This window comes from Phyllopteryx taeniolatus, chromosome 23 (assembly GCF_024500385.1).
Source record: "Phyllopteryx taeniolatus isolate TA_2022b chromosome 23, UOR_Ptae_1.2, whole genome shotgun sequence".
NCBI classification, from domain to species: domain Eukaryota; kingdom Metazoa; phylum Chordata; class Actinopteri; order Syngnathiformes; family Syngnathidae; genus Phyllopteryx; species Phyllopteryx taeniolatus.
The window spans coordinates 570,538-587,694 of NC_084524.1; the positions used below are offsets into that span (position 1 = coordinate 570,538).

The 17,157-nt window shown below is 49.9% G+C and overlaps 4 protein-coding genes across 10 annotated transcripts; 3 read left to right on the forward strand and 1 right to left on the reverse strand.

Annotated features, from left to right (window-relative positions):
- Positions 1–61: 61 nt before the first annotated feature.
- si:dkey-112a7.4 (uncharacterized) lies at positions 62–2,527 on the reverse strand. 3 transcript variants are annotated; one of them, XM_061763854.1, is made up of 3 exons: positions 2,090–2,527; positions 1,690–1,989; positions 62–1,004 (listed from the first exon to the last, which is right to left on the reverse strand). In XM_061763854.1, exons 2-3 carry the CDS (start codon positions 1,853–1,855, stop codon positions 928–930), a joined length of 243 nt encoding a protein of 80 aa, XP_061619838.1. In that variant the 5' UTR covers positions 1,856–1,989; positions 2,090–2,527; the 3' UTR covers positions 62–927. The 3 variants fall into 3 exon arrangements, with proteins under 3 accessions (XP_061619838.1, XP_061619836.1, XP_061619837.1); XM_061763852.1 differs by having other exon boundaries at positions 2,206–2,526; XM_061763853.1 differs by having other exon boundaries at positions 2,162–2,526.
- Positions 2,528–4,215: 1,688 nt separating this feature from the next.
- Positions 4,216–6,487, forward strand: ponzr4 (plac8 onzin related protein 4). Its single transcript, XM_061763849.1, has 4 exons — positions 4,216–4,429; positions 4,567–4,686; positions 4,874–5,028; positions 5,942–6,487. Exons 2-4 carry the CDS (start codon positions 4,578–4,580, stop codon positions 6,059–6,061), a joined length of 384 nt encoding a protein of 127 aa, XP_061619833.1. The 5' UTR covers positions 4,216–4,429; positions 4,567–4,577; the 3' UTR covers positions 6,062–6,487.
- A 512-nt stretch (positions 6,488–6,999) lies between these two features.
- ugt5g1 (UDP glucuronosyltransferase 5 family, polypeptide G1) lies at positions 7,000–10,380 on the forward strand. Of its 2 annotated transcripts, none has more exons than XM_061763812.1 (2): positions 7,000–7,119; positions 8,335–10,380. In XM_061763812.1, the coding sequence occupies exons 1-2, from the start codon at positions 7,078–7,080 to the stop codon at positions 9,922–9,924; spliced, it is 1,632 nt and encodes a 543-aa protein (XP_061619796.1). In that variant the 5' UTR covers positions 7,000–7,077; the 3' UTR covers positions 9,925–10,380. The 2 variants fall into 2 exon arrangements, with proteins under 2 accessions (XP_061619796.1, XP_061619798.1); XM_061763814.1 differs by lacking the exon at positions 7,000–7,119 and adding an exon at positions 7,331–7,560.
- Positions 10,381–10,536: 156 nt separating this feature from the next.
- On the forward strand, positions 10,537–16,426 carry si:dkey-165a24.9 (atypical chemokine receptor 4). 4 transcript variants are annotated; one of them, XM_061763824.1, is made up of 7 exons: positions 10,773–10,913; positions 10,997–11,382; positions 14,680–14,849; positions 15,063–15,386; positions 15,469–15,600; positions 15,916–15,962; positions 16,041–16,426. In XM_061763824.1, the coding sequence occupies exons 2-7, from the start codon at positions 11,006–11,008 to the stop codon at positions 16,194–16,196; spliced, it is 1,206 nt and encodes a 401-aa protein (XP_061619808.1). In that variant the 5' UTR covers positions 10,773–10,913; positions 10,997–11,005; the 3' UTR covers positions 16,197–16,426. The 4 variants fall into 4 exon arrangements, 3 of the variants coding, with proteins under 3 accessions (XP_061619807.1, XP_061619808.1, XP_061619809.1); XM_061763823.1 differs by having other exon boundaries at positions 10,537–11,382; XM_061763825.1 differs by lacking the exons at positions 10,773–10,913; positions 10,997–11,382 and adding an exon at positions 13,017–14,448 and having other exon boundaries at positions 14,526–14,849.
- Positions 16,427–17,157: the final 731 nt, after the last annotated feature.

Sequence of the window (17,157 nt, forward strand, 5' to 3'; positions counted from 1 at the left end):
CGCACGACCGGTCTCTCCGTGTGTCACGTGACGCCGTGTTCCATTTCTTCACACCATCCTCTACTACAAAGATACGTTTATTTCTCCGGATGCACATTGAAAGGTTGACCGCTTTCATGCAAACGGCCGACACAATCCACGTCAAATCCAAATCGTGATTTCAAAACTAAGCAAGATACATGAAATGTTACCATTTGCCAGTCCCTCAAAAATTGAGAAGAAAAAAAACAAAGTCACATTATAGCAGCATGAGCATCTCAGCACAATAATAATCATTCAAATCAGTTAGCAGTCAAGATGCGATTGTCGGAGCAGATCACAAGCTTGTTTTCACGAGCTCGTTGTGGAAAGTGGAAATTGGAAATTGGAAGCTGCAGGCGTGTCCAAGGAGTCCAGTTTTTGGAACTTGAACGCGGCAGACATTCCCGACTGTGCGGGTCCATCCCGCCACTTCGGCCTTAGCGTGCAGGCAACATCGGTGCAGTGTCGACGTACGACGACGGAGCCCTTTAAAACCGCGTTTTGGGTTACGCTCTCACAGACTCCGTGCGTAGAACTGTGCAACGTGCGTGAAGTGCAAGCAACTTCATCCGTGACAAACTCGCAACTGGAAATGAAGAGGAGGGGGGGCGGGGGGCACATTTTCGCTTCACATTGTACAAACAAGATGTCATAAATAACAAGCTTTCATCCACTGGATCATACGCTAAGCACATAAGCGGTATCGGCAGTACGGAGGGCGGAGGACGGGAAGCCATCACGGGGGGGGGGGGGGGGCGACCCTCGGAAAAAAAAGGGGCGAGCGAGGGGCTCTTCTTCGCAAAAGCGTCACTGCGACCCTACACGAAGGAGGTCGCCGTGGACCTCCCGCGACACGCAGAGCCGGCTGGAGCCGGCGCCCTCTGCGGGCCTGGCGGCGCTCCCGGTTCAGGACAAGGGGAGAGACACGGGACACTGGCCGTTGTTGTTGATCATGTCGTCCAACACTTCGTCGTCCAAGTCCACTGAAATACAAAGGAGAGGGAAAGGTCGAGAGTCAAACCCAGAACCTCAGCGCTACGGGGCGGGCGTGCCGACTGCTCGTCTGACGCGCGGCCAATTCAAGGACGGAGGTGCCGAAGGTTTTTCGCTCCCGCCCGAACCCCTTTGCATGCCGCTGCTTGACATCCAAGTTTCATTCGTTTGGTGACCGTGCTCGCGTGACTCATGCACTCTAGAAATTGCAAGCAGGAACGACATCATTAAATTGAACGTTTTTTGCTTCAGTTCAAGAGACATTGTGTTGCTCCTTCTGATGTGCATCCCTTGGCCACCTGGGGGCAGTCTAATATACAGCGCTACGGATGGAAAAATTCCTCATTAAGCTGCAGTTATTCTTCGCAGAGGATGAAGAATATATGCCTCTGAGCATTTCTATATTACCCGTCTACATGTGTCGCGCCCACGTTTGTGTTCAAACATCCGCCGCTTAAAGCGTCGCGTCGCCATACTGACGCTAACCCTTAGCCGGTCGAAGGCGCTTCCCACCGAGCGTTAGCATGAGGCTGACGGATCGATGAGGTTGTGGAAATATTTTTGGCTTTGCCAGCGAACGTCGAGCGGGAGTGGCACGGAGCGGCCGGAAGCCTTGCGACACCTCCCCAAAATGTCCTCAGCGTGTCGTCTCAAAGCGCTTGTCGAGGCCCCCACCTTTCTTGGAGCGCCCGATCTGGCCCAGCTTGGGGGCCCTCTGGCCGAGCCTCTGGGGGTTGTGCCCGCTGGGGCCGCCGCCTTGGTCGTGCCGGGCCTCAGGTCCGGGCCGCCCGGGGGGCCCCGCGGGCGGGATGAGCTCGGGGACGCCAGAAGCGCCGTACATATTTTGGCCGCTAGATGTCCCCACAGGCGAGGAAGACGAGCTTCGCCGCTGTTGCGCCTCACTTCCGGAATGGCTCGCACGATTCAATGTACGGATCCGAGATGCTTCTCGGCGCAGTGAAGAATCCTTTGGGGCTGGAAGTAAAAAGACACAAAAGCGCTTCAATAAAGGCAGCGAATATTATCCAGCCTATTAAAGGAACTCAACGAGTTATAAAACGGCAGTTTATCAGACCGAAATTCGCCTGTTGACATCGTCAAAGCTTGTTTCAAATCAGCATCCGCACTATTTGTCGGCGAATATTACCCGACTCCTCCTCAGCTGGGAGAAAACGCTGAAAAGAAACGAACCTCGCCGCCGCCGCCGTCGCCGTCGTCGCCTGGAGCGGATCTCTCGCTCGACGCCCCGCCGAAGGCGAGTGGCTTCATTTCAAGGAACCTCCCATCGTGCTTTTTCGGTCCACTTGCTCCAAAACGTGCCGCCGCGGACGCCTGCTGTCATCGTCCGAACTCCAACGGGAGGAGGAGCTGCGGGCAGCGCGCGTCACGTGACGCGCCTTCGTCAGCCAGAAATCGTCACATGACCACTAGCCACGAGGACCCGCTGGCTGCCTTTGCAAATATGCTCTACAGGTGCCACACAGTGGGAGAGTCCAAACTTCCTATCAAAGCCTTCTCCAGAAATAATAATAATAATAATAATAATAATAGCAAAAGGAGCCAACTTCACTTCGAGGTCACTTTGGCAATAAATGTTTGACAGGTGATATATTAACACTTCTGTTTGGCGGTGTTCCGTCCAGCGTCAATGTGAGCAAAGGTCACGTCCGAAGATTTGGCCAGCAATTTGCTTTTTGTCAAGTTCGCAAAATGGAAGAAGAGCAAGAAAGTCGAGAGTGGATTTGTTCGGGTCAGCAGAGTCACACGGGAACGCTTGCGTTTCCGCCAAAACGCCGCGTGCGCCGTGTCGTGTTGACACCCAAAACACCGCGCCTGAGCGACACACAAGAGTTGAAGTGGTCAAAAGAAAGTCATAAGCGGCTACGTTTTTCCATTCCAAGTCTGCTTTTGTGTCTTCACCGAGAGGAGATCATTGATCGAAGGCCGTCGAGCCGTTAAAGACTGACTCGTGTCAGCGGGGTCTTATCCGGTCCGCTGAGTTTCGGCCGAAGCCAGGATGTTGCCGAAGGTGCGCAGTTGCTTTTACGTTAATGAGTCAAGACATCAGTTAGCGCGTTCGCAGAGCGGCCATCGGCTGCCCCTGAGTGGAGCAGCAAACAAAGCAAACCCCACAAAAAGTCTGCCATCTTAGAAATATCGCATAAACAGGCTAACGCACGTTTGCAATGGATATCGGAACAGAAACAATAGCAAGACATGTAGACAGACAATACAACAAGATTCACAGGCATATATCCTTTATCCTCTGCAGTTGCCGAGTCAGTAACGGCGGGCGTGAAAGTCTTCTCCGCTCGCATGGTACGACGGCATCGTACTGCCCCCCCGCGGGCAGCCGCGACGCATCGATCGTGGCGTTCCGTTCGCTTCTGTCATCGCTCTTGAGATTGGAGATTTCGAGTCGTCTCGTGACCGCCGGCCGGCCGGCCGCAAAGGAGGCGCATCCGGGAGAATGCCTTTGCGTTTGTCAGGCGGGTACACGCGGCGGTGAAATGCTGAAAGACCCTGTAAAGTCTTGCGAAATACGCGATAATTGCTGAAAACGTGCACAGACTAGACAAGTACTGTACGTAGTACTCAATTGTGGAGATTTAGGGTTAGTTTGGAACCATTTCAGTTTTTCAACTTTTAGTGGGCGTGGCTTAAATCGGGCCGCGTAAGTCACCCCTTCCCTTCAATTTAAGAACTCGAGTGCCTTCGTTTGTCGCAATTGCGACCGAAAATGCCTCCTCCCTTCGTCAGCCGCGAGTGCGCGCACGTCATGCAGAGAGAGACGGAAGAGCGATGACCGGGGATTGGTTTTTGCTTTTTTTCTCAACTCCAACTCGACAGCCGCTTTAGAACGCCTCGTTGTCACAGCCCTGCGATATAGTCCCGCCACCGCAGGCTTTAGAAAGATGGATTTGTCAAATCCGAATAATGGCTGTGGGAAAAAATATCTTTTGAAATGTATCGTTTTAGCCCAAATAAATAAAAGAATGAAGAAAACTGCCAATCCCGTTGTATTTCCTTTGCAATGATAGTTATGTGACGTACTTGCAAAAATAGGGGTTGAAAGTCATGCTGGATCAAGTCATCGATGGCCTTGTCAGCACAAATCGAATGTGATCCTGAAAGTGTCGTCGTTGCGCGCGGCAGGATTTCAAGTCCAAACAATGAGGCCAACTTCAAATGGACGTTTTACAATGCATAAGGCTCGCGTATACGTGCACCTTCCCACACGTCCGCGTTTTGCATCTGGGCCATCTAATCGGGAGAATCAGTCTGCTTCACACCGTCGAGTTTCGTGGTCGCACGCGAGAGGGCCGGCCCGAGCGGTTCGCGCGTCTATAAAATAGGAAGCGTGCGGGGGGCGGGCAGCGCATCAGTCGCCGCCCGTCTCTTCTGGCCGGACCTCGTAAGTCACCCCGCTTTGCATCTTGTAGCCAAGGGTGGGTGGGTTTGTGCGCGTACGGGTGAAGTTCTTCACTTGCATTCGCTGCGATCGCTGTACAGCTGAATTGTCGCTTTCGTCTTTGTCGTCCTCCGTTCCAGAGAGCGCAGCTATGTCTCAAGTAGCGAACCAACCCAAGCCCTTCACCATGACCACCATGACCAGCCTGAACAACCGGTGGAGCTCGGACATCTGCGACTGCTTCGACGACCTGCCCCAGTGTTAGTCCGCTTTCTCCTCCTCGCACGTGGCCAGCGCTCCGATGTACAAAACGGCAACGGCGTGTTTGCGAATAAATGAGGAATGCTTCAGATGGGAGATAAGGCGTAGAGGGGAGGGTTAAGGCGCGACGAGATGCTTTTGAAGATAAACCTCACGCTGATATTTCTGATGCATATTTGTCGTCAGGCTGTTTCGCCTTCTGGTGCCTTCCGTGCTTCACGTGTAAAACATCGCACGACGCCGGCGAGTGCCTTTGTTTGCCGTTGCTGGACGCCTTTGGGGTCATCCCGCCCGTGACTACCGCTCTCAGGGTGTCCGTACGCCAGCGCTATGGCATACAGGTACGCAAACAGTTGGACAGTTGCTACTGATATACACGACTCAAAAACTTCGCTTGAAGATAGTTGCAATGCCAGGCTTTTGTGATAAGATCAATCATTTCCACCATGAATGTGATTTACAAACCTGTACAACTCAATTGGATTTGGTTTTAAATCCTTTTATTTGCTATTCCGAACTGTTCCTAATTCATTCCCCCGTGTGTAAGGGCCCCAGTTCAAACTGAACATGAACGGTGTCGAGTTCATACCTTTGAGCATTGCAGGCAAAAATGCCAACCTCGGTTTCATCGGATCCGATGAAATAAAGGAACTTTTGTACCATAATTCCAGAAGGTATGTAACAACGCTCATCACCAAAAGAACGTGGGTTTTTTTCAGATGGAAATGAGGCCTTCAACAAGATGGAGGGAACTATGAACAGTTCGAAACGCCAGTCAATGTGAGCAGAAAATCTTCCGACTTTTGCCTGGAAGGAAAACAAATATACGTCGGAAAAAGCCTCGTGCAACCGCTGGAAATGATTTGGGGTTAATCAGAGGCACTTGAAACGGTTGCAGGTGTGTGCGCCGACTCCCTTGAAATCATGACTTTGAATGTGATTGGTTTATTCTCAACACCGACCGACTCCTTCCAGTTCTAAGAGGGTGTGCGCACTTTTGCAACCACATTATTTCAGTTGTTTATTTTGACATCCCCTCTTGAAAAGATGTTTTGTTTTCAAAAAAGTACAAGTTCTAAGCCACATTCATGGTGAGAAGGGTTTTGAAATGATTATTTTTAGATTCCGAAAACCTGGCATTCGAACAGGGGTGTGTGGACTTTTTCCATCCACTGTATTTCTGACCAATAACTGTGCTGGTTCACTTGGAATTGCTATTGTGCGTATTGAACGAGTGCGTTTCGTCCACACTAGGATACAGTTTGCCACGACTGTGTGTACGCTTGCTGCTGCGGACCTTGCACCTGGTGCCAAATAGCCCGAGAAATCCAAGCCAGAAAAAATCCCATCACCTTCGTCAACATGGCGTCCTGAAAAAATGCCTGACGTCCTTCACCCTCGCGTCATCTCTGAAGCGCAGAATACATTGTGGGACTTTGTGTCTTGTTTAGACTGCAATCTGATCTGGCCCGAGTTCGTCGCCGCTTTTGGAATGTCGCAGAGCAGCTGATTAAACCTCAGGACATCCGTCACATCACGTAAGAACGTCGCAGAGCTGTCCGATGTGACGGCACGATAACCGAGTTTTCCAAAAAGATTCCTCCGAAACTTCCCCTCCTGTATGTATATTGTTATGGTGACGAACAAAACAACAACAAGTGGATTGAAAAAAAGCATGTTTTTGAAAGGTTCCAATTCCAATGAATGGCATTATTTCTTTTTTTCTTTCTTTGTTCTTATTGGAGTCTTGTTGAAGTAAGCCCTGGAAGCATTAACCCCAAGTAAAACATTCGCGTCGACTGTTTGAATTCAAGTGTGAAGTCTTTTCCTAGCCTGTATGGAACTTTCCAAAGCTGTCTCCGAGGGTTTACACGAACACCGAGCATCCTGTCAAATCCCCGCAAAACAAAATGACTGCGACTCGGAAAACCCAACAAAAGCGGCCGCCGGAGGAGCACACTGGGAATCCGACGTGCCACCGTCATGAGGTGCGGGACAATTGCGGGAAGGAAGCCGTAGTTGGTCAGCAAGCGCAACGAGCGCAATTATATTGACTTCCAACTCGACTTTGAAACGGGCCAAATAAATGTGCCGACATCACTTATTCGCAGTCACTCGATTGGTGTCACCGCGACGTTTCCTGCGCCACCGCAGTTGCCGTCGCGCTCTCTGCTGGTCTGATCGAGGCCTCGAGGAATTCTACGGGATTTTCCGGTCCAAGTCAACATCTGGCTTCGCTTCGAGTCAGCGCACATCTGCCATCATTAAAAAGGGACTCCGATTAACCCCAGAGAAAGTTCCGATTTTCTAGTAGGCTTTTTTTGTTTTTTACAAGCGTGGCCAAGGAAGAAATTCAACTCGTATCTCAAGACAAACGATACTTTGGGTTTATGCACATCTCCGGCCAAGGACCCTCACTTACCGGGAAATTGGTAACTTACTTTGAATTTCAAATATCATTCTAACAAAAAAATGATGGCAATGTTGGCTTCTGCGAGGTATCATTGCAGTTTCCTGCATCAAATGAATGCGCTCATGACACCGATACTGAGTGGTAATCGTAGTAACACATTTCATGACATCCATATTGAGAGTTTTTGGGCGTCCTTGCAAACTTGGGGGATCCATGACACCGTGGACACGAGTTGACTTGTACACTCGAACCAGTCACGCTGCCCGCAGCGAATTTCGGTTCAGAAAGGATTTCCTGGGTTTCTCCACTCGCTCTTCAACTTTCTGTGTTGAATGTTTCCAAGTGTTCACTACGTCAAAGTTAGACTTTGACTCGGCAGATAAGGAAGGTCGTGCGTTGGTGTTACAGGGAATCACGGAGGTAAAACTGTGGATTGGAAAACAACAAACAAAGAGCTGAGGTGAGCTTACTGAGCATTTTGCACCATGAAGCCGCTTGCTACTATTATTCCGTGTGGATTGGCCCACTTGAATCGCTCACTTTAATCTGGGCAAACAGAAGAAGAGTTTGAAACGGTGGGAAGCGTATCATGTGGAAAGCCTGTCTGTATGATTTGATTGTGAGGAAGAAACTCTTCCCAAATCAATAACGATAGAATTTGTTCATTTGAATGTGTATTCCGCCGCCATCGGGACGTTATAATGCTCAAAAATAGGCTCAAAGGGCAACAGATTGCCAACGGAGGCAGACTTGTGCACCCGGAGTCAAATGAAAATGTTCGAAACTCGGAGGGAAAATATCATATTCAGAAGCTCCGGAATTCAGCAAAATAAGCAGAATAATTGCAAAGTAAAAGGGGAACTAAGGATTGTGAATAGCGCAACGGTTTGATGAAAATGACGAGTGTCCCAGCCGCCGGCAGCCGCCGGCCTATCACACAGCAAATATATGAAGCGTGTTTCATTGTGCTCACATTATGAGCACAACGTGCGCATTTGCGTGCATGAAACATGACGCGCTGGCCAGTCGAGTGAGCAAATCGAGAATGTCAAGAATATATCGAAAAACTCCAGTTCTTCAACCGCCAGACAAATAAGTCGGTTTAATGTGAGGGATGCTTTTTTTCTGTCCCGCGAACGAGGGAAAGGTTTGAACGGAGTCGAAGCATCGTATCAAGCATTCAAATTGTACCCGTGCCGAATGTCTCACGCGCGCTTCCGATGGTCTCTCCCAGGAAATGTCCACGGCCGCCGCAGCGCTCCTCGCCGCTTTGGGCTTCCTGTCGCTATGGCCGGCTCGTTGCCACGGCGGCAGCATCCTGGTGGTGCCGGTGGACGGCAGCCACTGGCTCAACATGGCGGTGATCCTGAGAGCGCTGCACTCCCGAGGCCACCGACTCACGGTGTTGCACTCCCCCAACAGCTGGTACATCCCGAGCAACGCCTCCTTTTACACTTCCATCACCGCGACCATGTTAGAGGACGGCACCAAAAAGGACTTTTATAATAAAATCCTCACGGACGTGATCGAGTGCCGCCAGTCCGCCGGTTTGTTTAGGACCTTCTACCAGCAGCGCTTGCTCACGAACATGTTGGCAAAGGGTCATAAACGTCTCGCAGAAGCAGCCGGCGCAATGTTTGACGACCCGGCTTTCATGGAGAAGCTGCGGGAGGCCAAGTTTGATCTCGTGCTCACCGACCCGGGCCTGACGGTGGGGGTGCTTCTGGGGAATTACCTCAAGTTGCCGATGGTTTTCAACGTGCGGTGGATGAATAACGGAGAGAGTCAATTTGCCGTGGCCCCCTCCCCACTCTCCTACGTCCCGGTGTCCGGCAGCGAACTGCACGATCGAATGGATTTTCAGGGAAGGCTCAAGAACATGTTGCATTACATGTACAGTGTCATTGAATTCCGCTTTTACATCAACTCAGCGTACTCGGATCTGTTCCAGCGCCACTTCCCTCCCAAAACGGACTTGCTCACCTTGGAGCAGGCGGCCGATATCTGGCTAGTGAGGTCAGATTTTGTCTTCGAGCTCCCTCGCCCGACCATGCCCAACGTGGTCTACGTTGGGGGGTTCCAGTGCGAGAAGGCCCGACCCTTGCCTGCTGACCTGGAGGCCTTCGTGCAGAGCTCTGGGGAGCACGGGGTGGTGGTGATGTCTTTGGGAACCCTGGTGTCAGCCCTGCCTGGGGATGTCACCGAGGCCATCGCGGCTGCCTTTGCTCAGCTCCCCCAGAAGGTGGTCTGGAGGATTAAGGGAGAAACGCCTTCTTCCTTGGGCAACAACACCCGACTGGTGGACTGGCTGCCTCAGAAAGACCTCTTGGGACACCCCAAAACCCGTGCGTTTGTCGCGCACGGAGGCACCAATGGTGTGTATGAGGCCATCTACCACGGAGTTCCAGTTCTGGGTCTGCCGCTGCTCTTTGACCAGTTTGACAACCTACTGCGGCTGCAGGCGCGTGGGGCGGCCCGGGTGGTGGAGGCCAAATCGCTCACGCGGGAAGGCTTCCTCGAGGCCCTCAGGGACATTCTGGAGACTCCGAGCTACCGCGATAACATGCGTCGACTCTCTCGTCTCCATCGCGATCGTCCGACGCCTCCTTTGGAGAACGCCATCTTTTGGATCGAGTACGTCACCAGGCACCGCGGAGCGTCCCATTTGCGCCCAATGGCTTACAGCCTCCCCTGGTACTCCTACTTCGGTGCGGATGTGGTTCTTCTCCTCATTCTTGTCGCCGCAGCCTTTGTGTGGACTCCCATATTCATCTGTAGGAGCGTTTGCTGTCGGTGGTTCGGGAGAAAGATGAAACGAGACTGACAAACCTATTCTCATTCGCCAACATACACTCTCCCTCGATTTCATTTTGAATGATCACTGAACTAATGATTACCGCAGCCGTCAATCCAAACGCAGAGCGAACAGGTCGAGCTCGTCAAATCACACTGAGTGGCATTTCCCAGGGACCGGACGGGAACACGTTTTCCCTTTTGAAAAATACTTCCTGAGGTCAACGGTCTCCCGACAAGCCATTCTTCCCCAAGACAATTTCAATTGTGTACATCATGGAATTCCTCCATAATCATCGCCATTGCTCACCTTGGACTGATTTGTGTCGTATTGCGAATACTGTACCTGAATGGCCATTTCAGCGCTAGGTCCACATTACGGTCATGTTTTGTATATTTACTACTGATTACAGATATTGTCCAACAATCATGTATGTTAAGCCCCTTTTGAAAACACACACAAAATAAAAATAGTTCACAGATCACACACGTGACTGGACAATGTATCACTCAACATCGTCTCGGCAAAAGCCCCAAATCTTGATGCAAATACATCCACGCCCATGTGTTTTTGTTCTGGGCCCCGAAAGGCGTGCTCCCGCCTCAGGATGTTGCCCTAAAAAAACCCAAGAAGTCTGCTTCCTCTGGAGGAAACGATCAAAGAATGGACAAAAGTCGGTCCAGATGCCACGTTCCCAGCACTTGTTGAGCGCAGGTCACCCAGCGACAAGTTGGCAGATCAAGTGGGACTCGACGGTATTGTTCTTGCACCTTTATTTGCATTTTGGACGCTTGGAAGACTGCTTGATTGGCAACCAAAAACCAGAGCCTGGCCGGTCCTATCGGAGGAATATGCAATAAGGATCGCTCGCACTTGAATGGCTCACGTCGAGCGCGGGGCCTTCGACATGTCCAACGACAGCTGCGGCCTCCCCTTGGACACGGACGTACTGGGCCTGACTTGCATCTACGCTCTGGTCTTCTCTGCGGGCCTGCCCTGTAACCTGCTGTCCCTCTGGGGTTTGTACCACCTGGGCCGCTCGGGTAGCGGCAGCTGCCAGCTCGTCTACATCCTCAATCTGCTTCTGTCCGACCTCCTGCAGCTGCTCACCATGCCCCTGTGGATCCTGTACCTCCAGGGTGCTCACCGCTGGCCCTACGGTCAGCTCACCTGCGAGCTGGTGGGCTACGTGTTCTACGTCAACATCTACGCCAGTGTCATGTTCCTGTGCCTGATAGCGCTGGACCGCTGCCTGGCCATCGTGTTCCCGCTGGGCAGCCGCAGGGTGAGGACGGTCCGGGTGGCCGCCGTGTCGGGATTGGCGGCGTGGACGCTCACGTTTCTCTTCTGCCTTTTGGGACTCTTGCCTTCTCTTTTTGACTCGGAGCGACTACTGTGTCTGGAGCAGTACCCAGTCAGCCCCAGATACGCCCACTTCAAGATCACCACTGTGGCTCTGGGCTTCTTGTTGCCGTGCGCCATCCTCGGGTTAGTAACACCTCAAATCATAAGAATAAGTGCGTCAGTCATTCCAGTTACAACTGGAAATGGGGGGGGGGAAATCCAAAAAAAAAAAAATAAATCCAAAAGTGACAATTTTCCCCATATTAGGCTCAGATGAAAAATACAAAATGGAAACACTTGCCACAGGACTGAATTTTATTTCAACGTAGTTAATAGTTTGTTGTGTTTACGTGTGAAAGATTGATTGCTAAGCAACATCAGTTGCAATTTGTCAGCTTTTTTGCCACCACAATCAGTCAACCGAGACGTCGCTGGCGTCATCGTCGTCGTTGCAAATTTATCTCCCGATCCACATGTGGCTTTCCGTGCGGACGCGAATGCGATCGGAAAGAGAAACAGCATAACGCACGAAGCCCGTGACAAGAACGCGTCAAACATGGCTGATGGATCATTTGATGGATCGTGGTCAGGACTGATTCTGGTTTTAAATGCGGCGCTGTTCCATCCGTTCCATGACCACCATCAACAACCAAAACATCATCTCTCGCCATTGTAATGCCTGGAAAGGCCAGCCCCACGTTGTGCTGCTTTCGCTGGCCACCAGGGGGCAAACAAGTGTTTCACTACTAAGTGAGTGACTGTGTAAGCTGCATTCATATATATTAGTTGTTTTTCACAAAGGACAAACAATATAAGCATATCCGTTGCTTAAAGGGTTACTCGTGTCGTTATGCATTGTGTGTTAGCATTAAGTTGGTGGAGGTTTTAAATATACCATTTGTCATTTTTGTTTAGTTTGATAGTAAACTTCAAGTGAGTGTGGCAATAACAAAGAGAAGAATCTTTTGGGCAAGAAATGTTCCCTACCTGCCAGACTTCTGCTTGTTGCGAAGTGAGCTCACTGCCACCATCCGGCGCTCGAATCTTAAATTGTTGCTCACGAGTCAAAGCAAAAACATCGCTTGTATCTCCAAAAAGTCGCAAGTTAGGGTCACTCGTCCGTCAGTCAAGGTACCAACGGCATCAAATTCTGTTCTCTGGCCTGTTTTTTCATTTCGTGTTCCTGATCTGAGTTTCAAAGTATAAGGTTGTGTTGTATTGGATTGCCAATTCAAAACGGAACGAACGAATGATAATCAGATTTCCCACAACACGCGATGGAGTTTGAAACCCAGACCTGTGAAAAGGCCACAAGATGCTTTTGGGATTCTTTTCTCATCGCTTCCCTTTGCAGCTACACGTCAGCCCACATCTGGGTCACGCTGCGACACTCGCCGTCGCTGTCGGCCCACGAGCGTCACAAGATCGTGGGCGTCCTGGTGGTCATCACGGTCAACTTTATGGCCGTGTTCGGACCCTACCACCTGGTGGGCGGCTACAGATTCGTGTCCTTGCTGCAGGCCGACGAGCCGTGCGCGCGGGAGCGCTCCATCTTCCTGCTCTATCGCCTATGCTACGGGCTGACCAGCCTCAACACGACGCTCGATCCCCTCTTCTACATCTTCCTGTGCGCCGACGCTCGGCTGGAGCTGCGAAGGTCGCTGCCCTGTTTGGGGCGAGGCCAAAACACTGGCGAAGAGACAACTGTGAGCACCAGAGCTCAGCCGGATGCCCAGAGACACAAGGAAAGTGGACAGAATCGTCTTCTAATAGCCTAAATGAACCCCATGATTTTTGGGTCCAGGGAGAAGATTTTCCAAGGACCCCCTCGTAATCCTCGCTCCAACTGAACATAACAACTGAGTCCCCCCATAGGAATTAAAAAGATGCCTACTTGAGAACATTGGGGGGGGTTAAAGTCATATTTGTAAAGGAAAACAACTTATTTTGTCACACTAAAATTTCACAATATTGCGAAAACAAAGTCCGATTTTTCCAAGATAGTCCTAATATGGTATTAAAGTCAAAGTTTAACATGAGAAGAAAGTCCTATTTTAACAAGTGAATTTCAAAAAGACAATTTTACTCTTGCACTAGTTAGTATGTGTTCTATTCTCTATTTTCTCTATTTGTATTTGTTTTACTCTCAGCGGTTGCAAACCCCGAACACTTTTGTCATTCCATGAGTCGCCCCGATTCTCCAAAACTTGAACTCAACGCAACTGATTATTGAATGAAAATCATCTGATCTCCTTGATGTGAACATTTCATTCTCAGGCATTGTCTTCTTTTTAGACATAAAAAAAAAAGAAATAAAAATTTGCCTTGAAAAGAAGTCATATCAAGAAAAGACCTGCCTTTGTTATATGCAACTCTTACAGCATTTCCCGAGTGTTCCGTGGACGGATTGGAAACAATTGCTTAGTTGGATCAGGCAAGCGCTTTTTCAACGCCTTACTTAGATCACGCGAGGGAAATTACATTTACTCGCTTCATAAAGTTTTAGAGCCCAAGTCAGCAGCCGTCCAAAAGACTTTGACAGCTCGGTTTTCTTTGTAAATGTTCTTCTTATTATTATTATTCATCAGTTTATTTGTTACGCAAAATGAGTAAGTCCTCCAGTGAAGACGAGCCAGAGTCACCGTCCATTCCTTCGCTTTTGGGAAGGCAACACGGCCGTGGCTACGTTGGCACCATTTGCTAAACTCCCGACAAGGTTGCTCGGCCCGCTCGTCGGAAAGCGGCAGAGGGCGCAAATCAACGATCAGCCTCCCCCACCAATCCAAATTTGATCCTGCCAAATAATCACATTTTTTTGTAATAAACGTACCTGCAATCTGATTAAATGTCTTTGTTTTACAGTTAAAATTGTTTTGGTTTTTTTGAAATTTGTTGTGGAAAAGCCCAGCGTCTTTAAGGCATTTGGGATGAATAAACGCGCTTTGTTGTATTTCAAGCTAGTAGCGACTTGAGTGTCATTCAGGCCGTCAGTGGAGTGAAGAAGAAGAAGAAGAAGAAGAATCACACAAAACAAAGGAAAAACAAAGGAAAAAGAGAATTTCAAACCAGCACAGACGACATGTTTTTTTTTTTCCACTGGAGGAGGCGTGTGTTTTGTCCTCACCCCCTTCTTTGTGACACGGTGGTGAGTCTCAATGGAGAACGGGATGTTCAAGCGCTGCGTGCTCTTAGTTGCTCTTTTTAGAGCCCGTAAGTTACGTAATTCACCTCTTCTTCTGCAGAAAATGAAACGGAGATGTCGTAACATGCTTTTGTGTCTATTTCAGACGGTACTGTGCTCTTCGCCAGCCTGGGCGAAAACGTGAGCCTCCCCTGCTTCTTCGCCCCCGGCGCCAAATATCTGTCTTGGTACAAGCAGGTTGCGGGCGACACCCCCCAAATAGTGACCTCTTTCTACATCTACATGCAAATCTCCCACAGGCGCCAGGTAATGGCTGATGCCAGCAAGCGAATGGCGGTTGACCCCGGGGAAAACTTCTTGCATCTGCACATTTCCAATGTGCGGCTCTCGGACACGGCCATGTACTACTGTGGGCAGAGCGTCCTCAACGTCATGAGCTTCGACCGTGGAATCTTTCTGCTTGTGAGAGGTATGCCGCCTCTTTCGGCCTTGAATTCACCGAACTATTCGGAAATGCCAAAGACAAAAAAAAATAATAATTCTGTACTTTCGCCAACTCTGCTTGAGCGTTCTCATTCCGAGCACCACCTTTTCTAGGGAACACTTTGAAACATTCAAATTCAAGTTCGGTCCATTTTAGGCACTATGGTTCCTCGCGGAGCTGACTCGAGTTCTGTTTTAGAATCCGGCCGCCCGTCCGTTCTCCAGCGCCCGACGTCCATCGAGGTGTCCCCGGGGGGCTCCGCCGCCATGAACTGCACCACGCACCCCGGAAGCAGCGACGGGGGGCAGGCCGTCTACTGGTTCCGGAAGGCCTCGGGAGACTCGCACTTGCTGCACGTGCGCTCGGAGAACGGCAGCGAGTGCGAGAAGACGACGGAGTCGGATTGCGTTTACACGCTGTCCAGGCGAGCCGTCGCCCGCGCCGACGCCGGGACGTACTTCTGCGCCGTGGCCTCCTGCGGGGAGATCGTGTTCGGAAAGGGGACGAGGCTGGATATCGGAGGTGGTCGCTTTGATCCCAAAAACCAAAAACCAAAAACCAAAAAAAACCACCTCTCATGTTGGATGCGTGTGTGTTTTCACAGGCGAAAAGACACGCACCTACATCGTGTCGACGCACTGTCTGCTCGCATCTCTGCTCGTGTCCGTGGTCTTCAACGTCTTCCTTACGTGTCTCCTTCGCAAAAAGGGCCGCAGAGACGACCTTCCCTTGGGCGGTACCGTTCACATTTATTGCATTGCATTGCATCGTGAATAAAGCTCCCGATTGATTTACAGTGAACCCCCTGAAAACCTGCCAGCATTTGACAAATGCTTTGACTGGCAAAGGTGCTACAAAAGGGTGCAAAGCACAACTTTTTTTCCAATAGAAACTCCTGAATTCATTTGAACTTAGTTGGATGGCAGAAAGCTGAACTTTCGTCTCAATGAGGCGAGGCTCCTGCACTCACCTCGTGGCCAACCGCTAATATACGTGGGCTCACTCTCCTGCACTTTGTTTCATTTGTATTTGCATGTGATTATGTTAACAGAGCCAACGCCGCAGCCGAACGCTCCGGAGGACGATGTGGACCACCAGGTCGGTTCATTCAATCTTTTAACGACAACGCGCATCCCCCCGCACACTTTTCATGTGCAAAATCGTATTCGCCTGCAGAGCGAGGATGCCGCCGCTTTGCCGTACGTGGCGCTGGACTTCAAAAAGAGACAGTCCAACACCCGGAGGCTTCGGTGCCCGGAGGACAGCGTTTACGCTGGACTGCGGCTCCAACATGAAGGACTGAGCTGCAATGTCAACCCCGCTAATTGTTAACAAATCACAAATTGCTCGCACTGCAAAATGTCAGTCCCATTAATCATAAAAAAACTCAAATGTTTGAATTGAAATCAATCAATCCAAAAAAAAAATGATCTTAGGCTGCTAACAGTTAAAGTAACGTAAAGACAGAAGGGTTGCTTTTGAATGTATTTTTAGGAAATGTGTTTCATTTTTAAATAAACAGTGGTTCATGTGTTACACATTGAACCCGCGTGCTTTTCTCAGTCTTGGCCCGCTAACAGGATGTTGATGTGGTTTTGTTCGTGATGCCGATTGGTTGTTTGCTCCATTTTCAACATAGTTGACGGTGGTCAAACAAAACATGCAGCACGTTTGTTGGTCTATGATGCTTGCAGTGAGCAGGAAGTACATTCATTTCAAAGCTTGCTCAATTTGTGCAGTGGAAAGTTACACCAAAAAATCAAAAATTAAACATCTGCGGTCTAGGGTAGCGCTCGGGGGGTCAGCTGATCCACACGATAGAAAAGCATTGAGCACGTAGCGGGTGTTTATTTTGGGGCGCGTTGAGAAAACGCTGCTCCGCGCGGCCTCACGCAACTGTTAATTACATTTCGACTTCAGGACACGAAGACAATGATTAACAATTGACGCGCGGTACCTTAATCGCCATTTCGTAGCTCCGAACAGGAAGCGGCCACCGAGCTTCGAGTGTTGGAGTGTCATCAGCCGCTTGCAGCGCAGACGCTGACCGAGGGCCTCTTGGAATTCTTGTTTTCGCTCAGCAACTTGAAACCACCTTCGGCAGAAAACACAAACAGAACAGCATAGATAAACATTCATCAAGAAAACGGTCTTCGTGAACAACAGCATTGTAAACATTAACATTCCCCTCAATAATTGTAAGACTAACATTACTGTCCAGCCCAAAAAAACTCATTATAAAATACAGAAACGTGTGAGGGATTAAACATTGTGAGTGAAAAGGGACAGGGAC

What these genes read in the sequence shown, in the direction of transcription:
- ugt5g1 (XM_061763812.1), top strand. Translation starts at nt 7,078, where the DNA reads ATGCACATCTCCGGCCAAGGACCCTCACTTACCGGGAAATTG. An exon ending in CCTCACTTACCGGGAAATTG is followed by an intron (nt 7,120 to 8,334) that starts GTAACTTACTTT and finishes GGTCTCTCCCAG; the next exon opens with GAAATGTCCACGGCCGCCGC.
- ponzr4 (XM_061763849.1), top strand. Translation starts at nt 4,578, where the DNA reads ATGTCTCAAGTAGCGAACCAACCCAAGCCCTTCACCATGACCACCATG. An exon ending in CTTCGACGACCTGCCCCAGT is followed by an intron (nt 4,687 to 4,873) that starts GTTAGTCCGCTT and finishes ATTTGTCGTCAG; the next exon opens with GCTGTTTCGCCTTCTGGTGC. An exon ending in GCCAGCGCTATGGCATACAG is followed by an intron (nt 5,029 to 5,941) that starts GTACGCAAACAG and finishes CGTCCACACTAG; the next exon opens with GATACAGTTTGCCACGACTG.
- si:dkey-112a7.4 (XM_061763854.1), bottom strand. Translation starts at nt 1,855, where the DNA reads ATGTACGGCGCTTCTGGCGTCCCCGAGCTCATCCCGCCCGCGGGGCCC. An exon ending in GATCGGGCGCTCCAAGAAAG is followed by an intron (nt 1,005 to 1,689) that starts GTGGGGGCCTCG and finishes TTTGTATTTCAG; the next exon opens with TGGACTTGGACGACGAAGTG.
- si:dkey-165a24.9 (XM_061763823.1), top strand. Translation starts at nt 10,772, where the DNA reads ATGGCTCACGTCGAGCGCGGGGCCTTCGACATGTCCAACGACAGCTGC. An exon ending in AATCTTTCTGCTTGTGAGAG is followed by an intron (nt 14,850 to 15,062) that starts GTATGCCGCCTC and finishes GTTCTGTTTTAG; the next exon opens with AATCCGGCCGCCCGTCCGTT. An exon ending in AGACGACCTTCCCTTGGGCG is followed by an intron (nt 15,601 to 15,915) that starts GTACCGTTCACA and finishes TTATGTTAACAG; the next exon opens with AGCCAACGCCGCAGCCGAAC.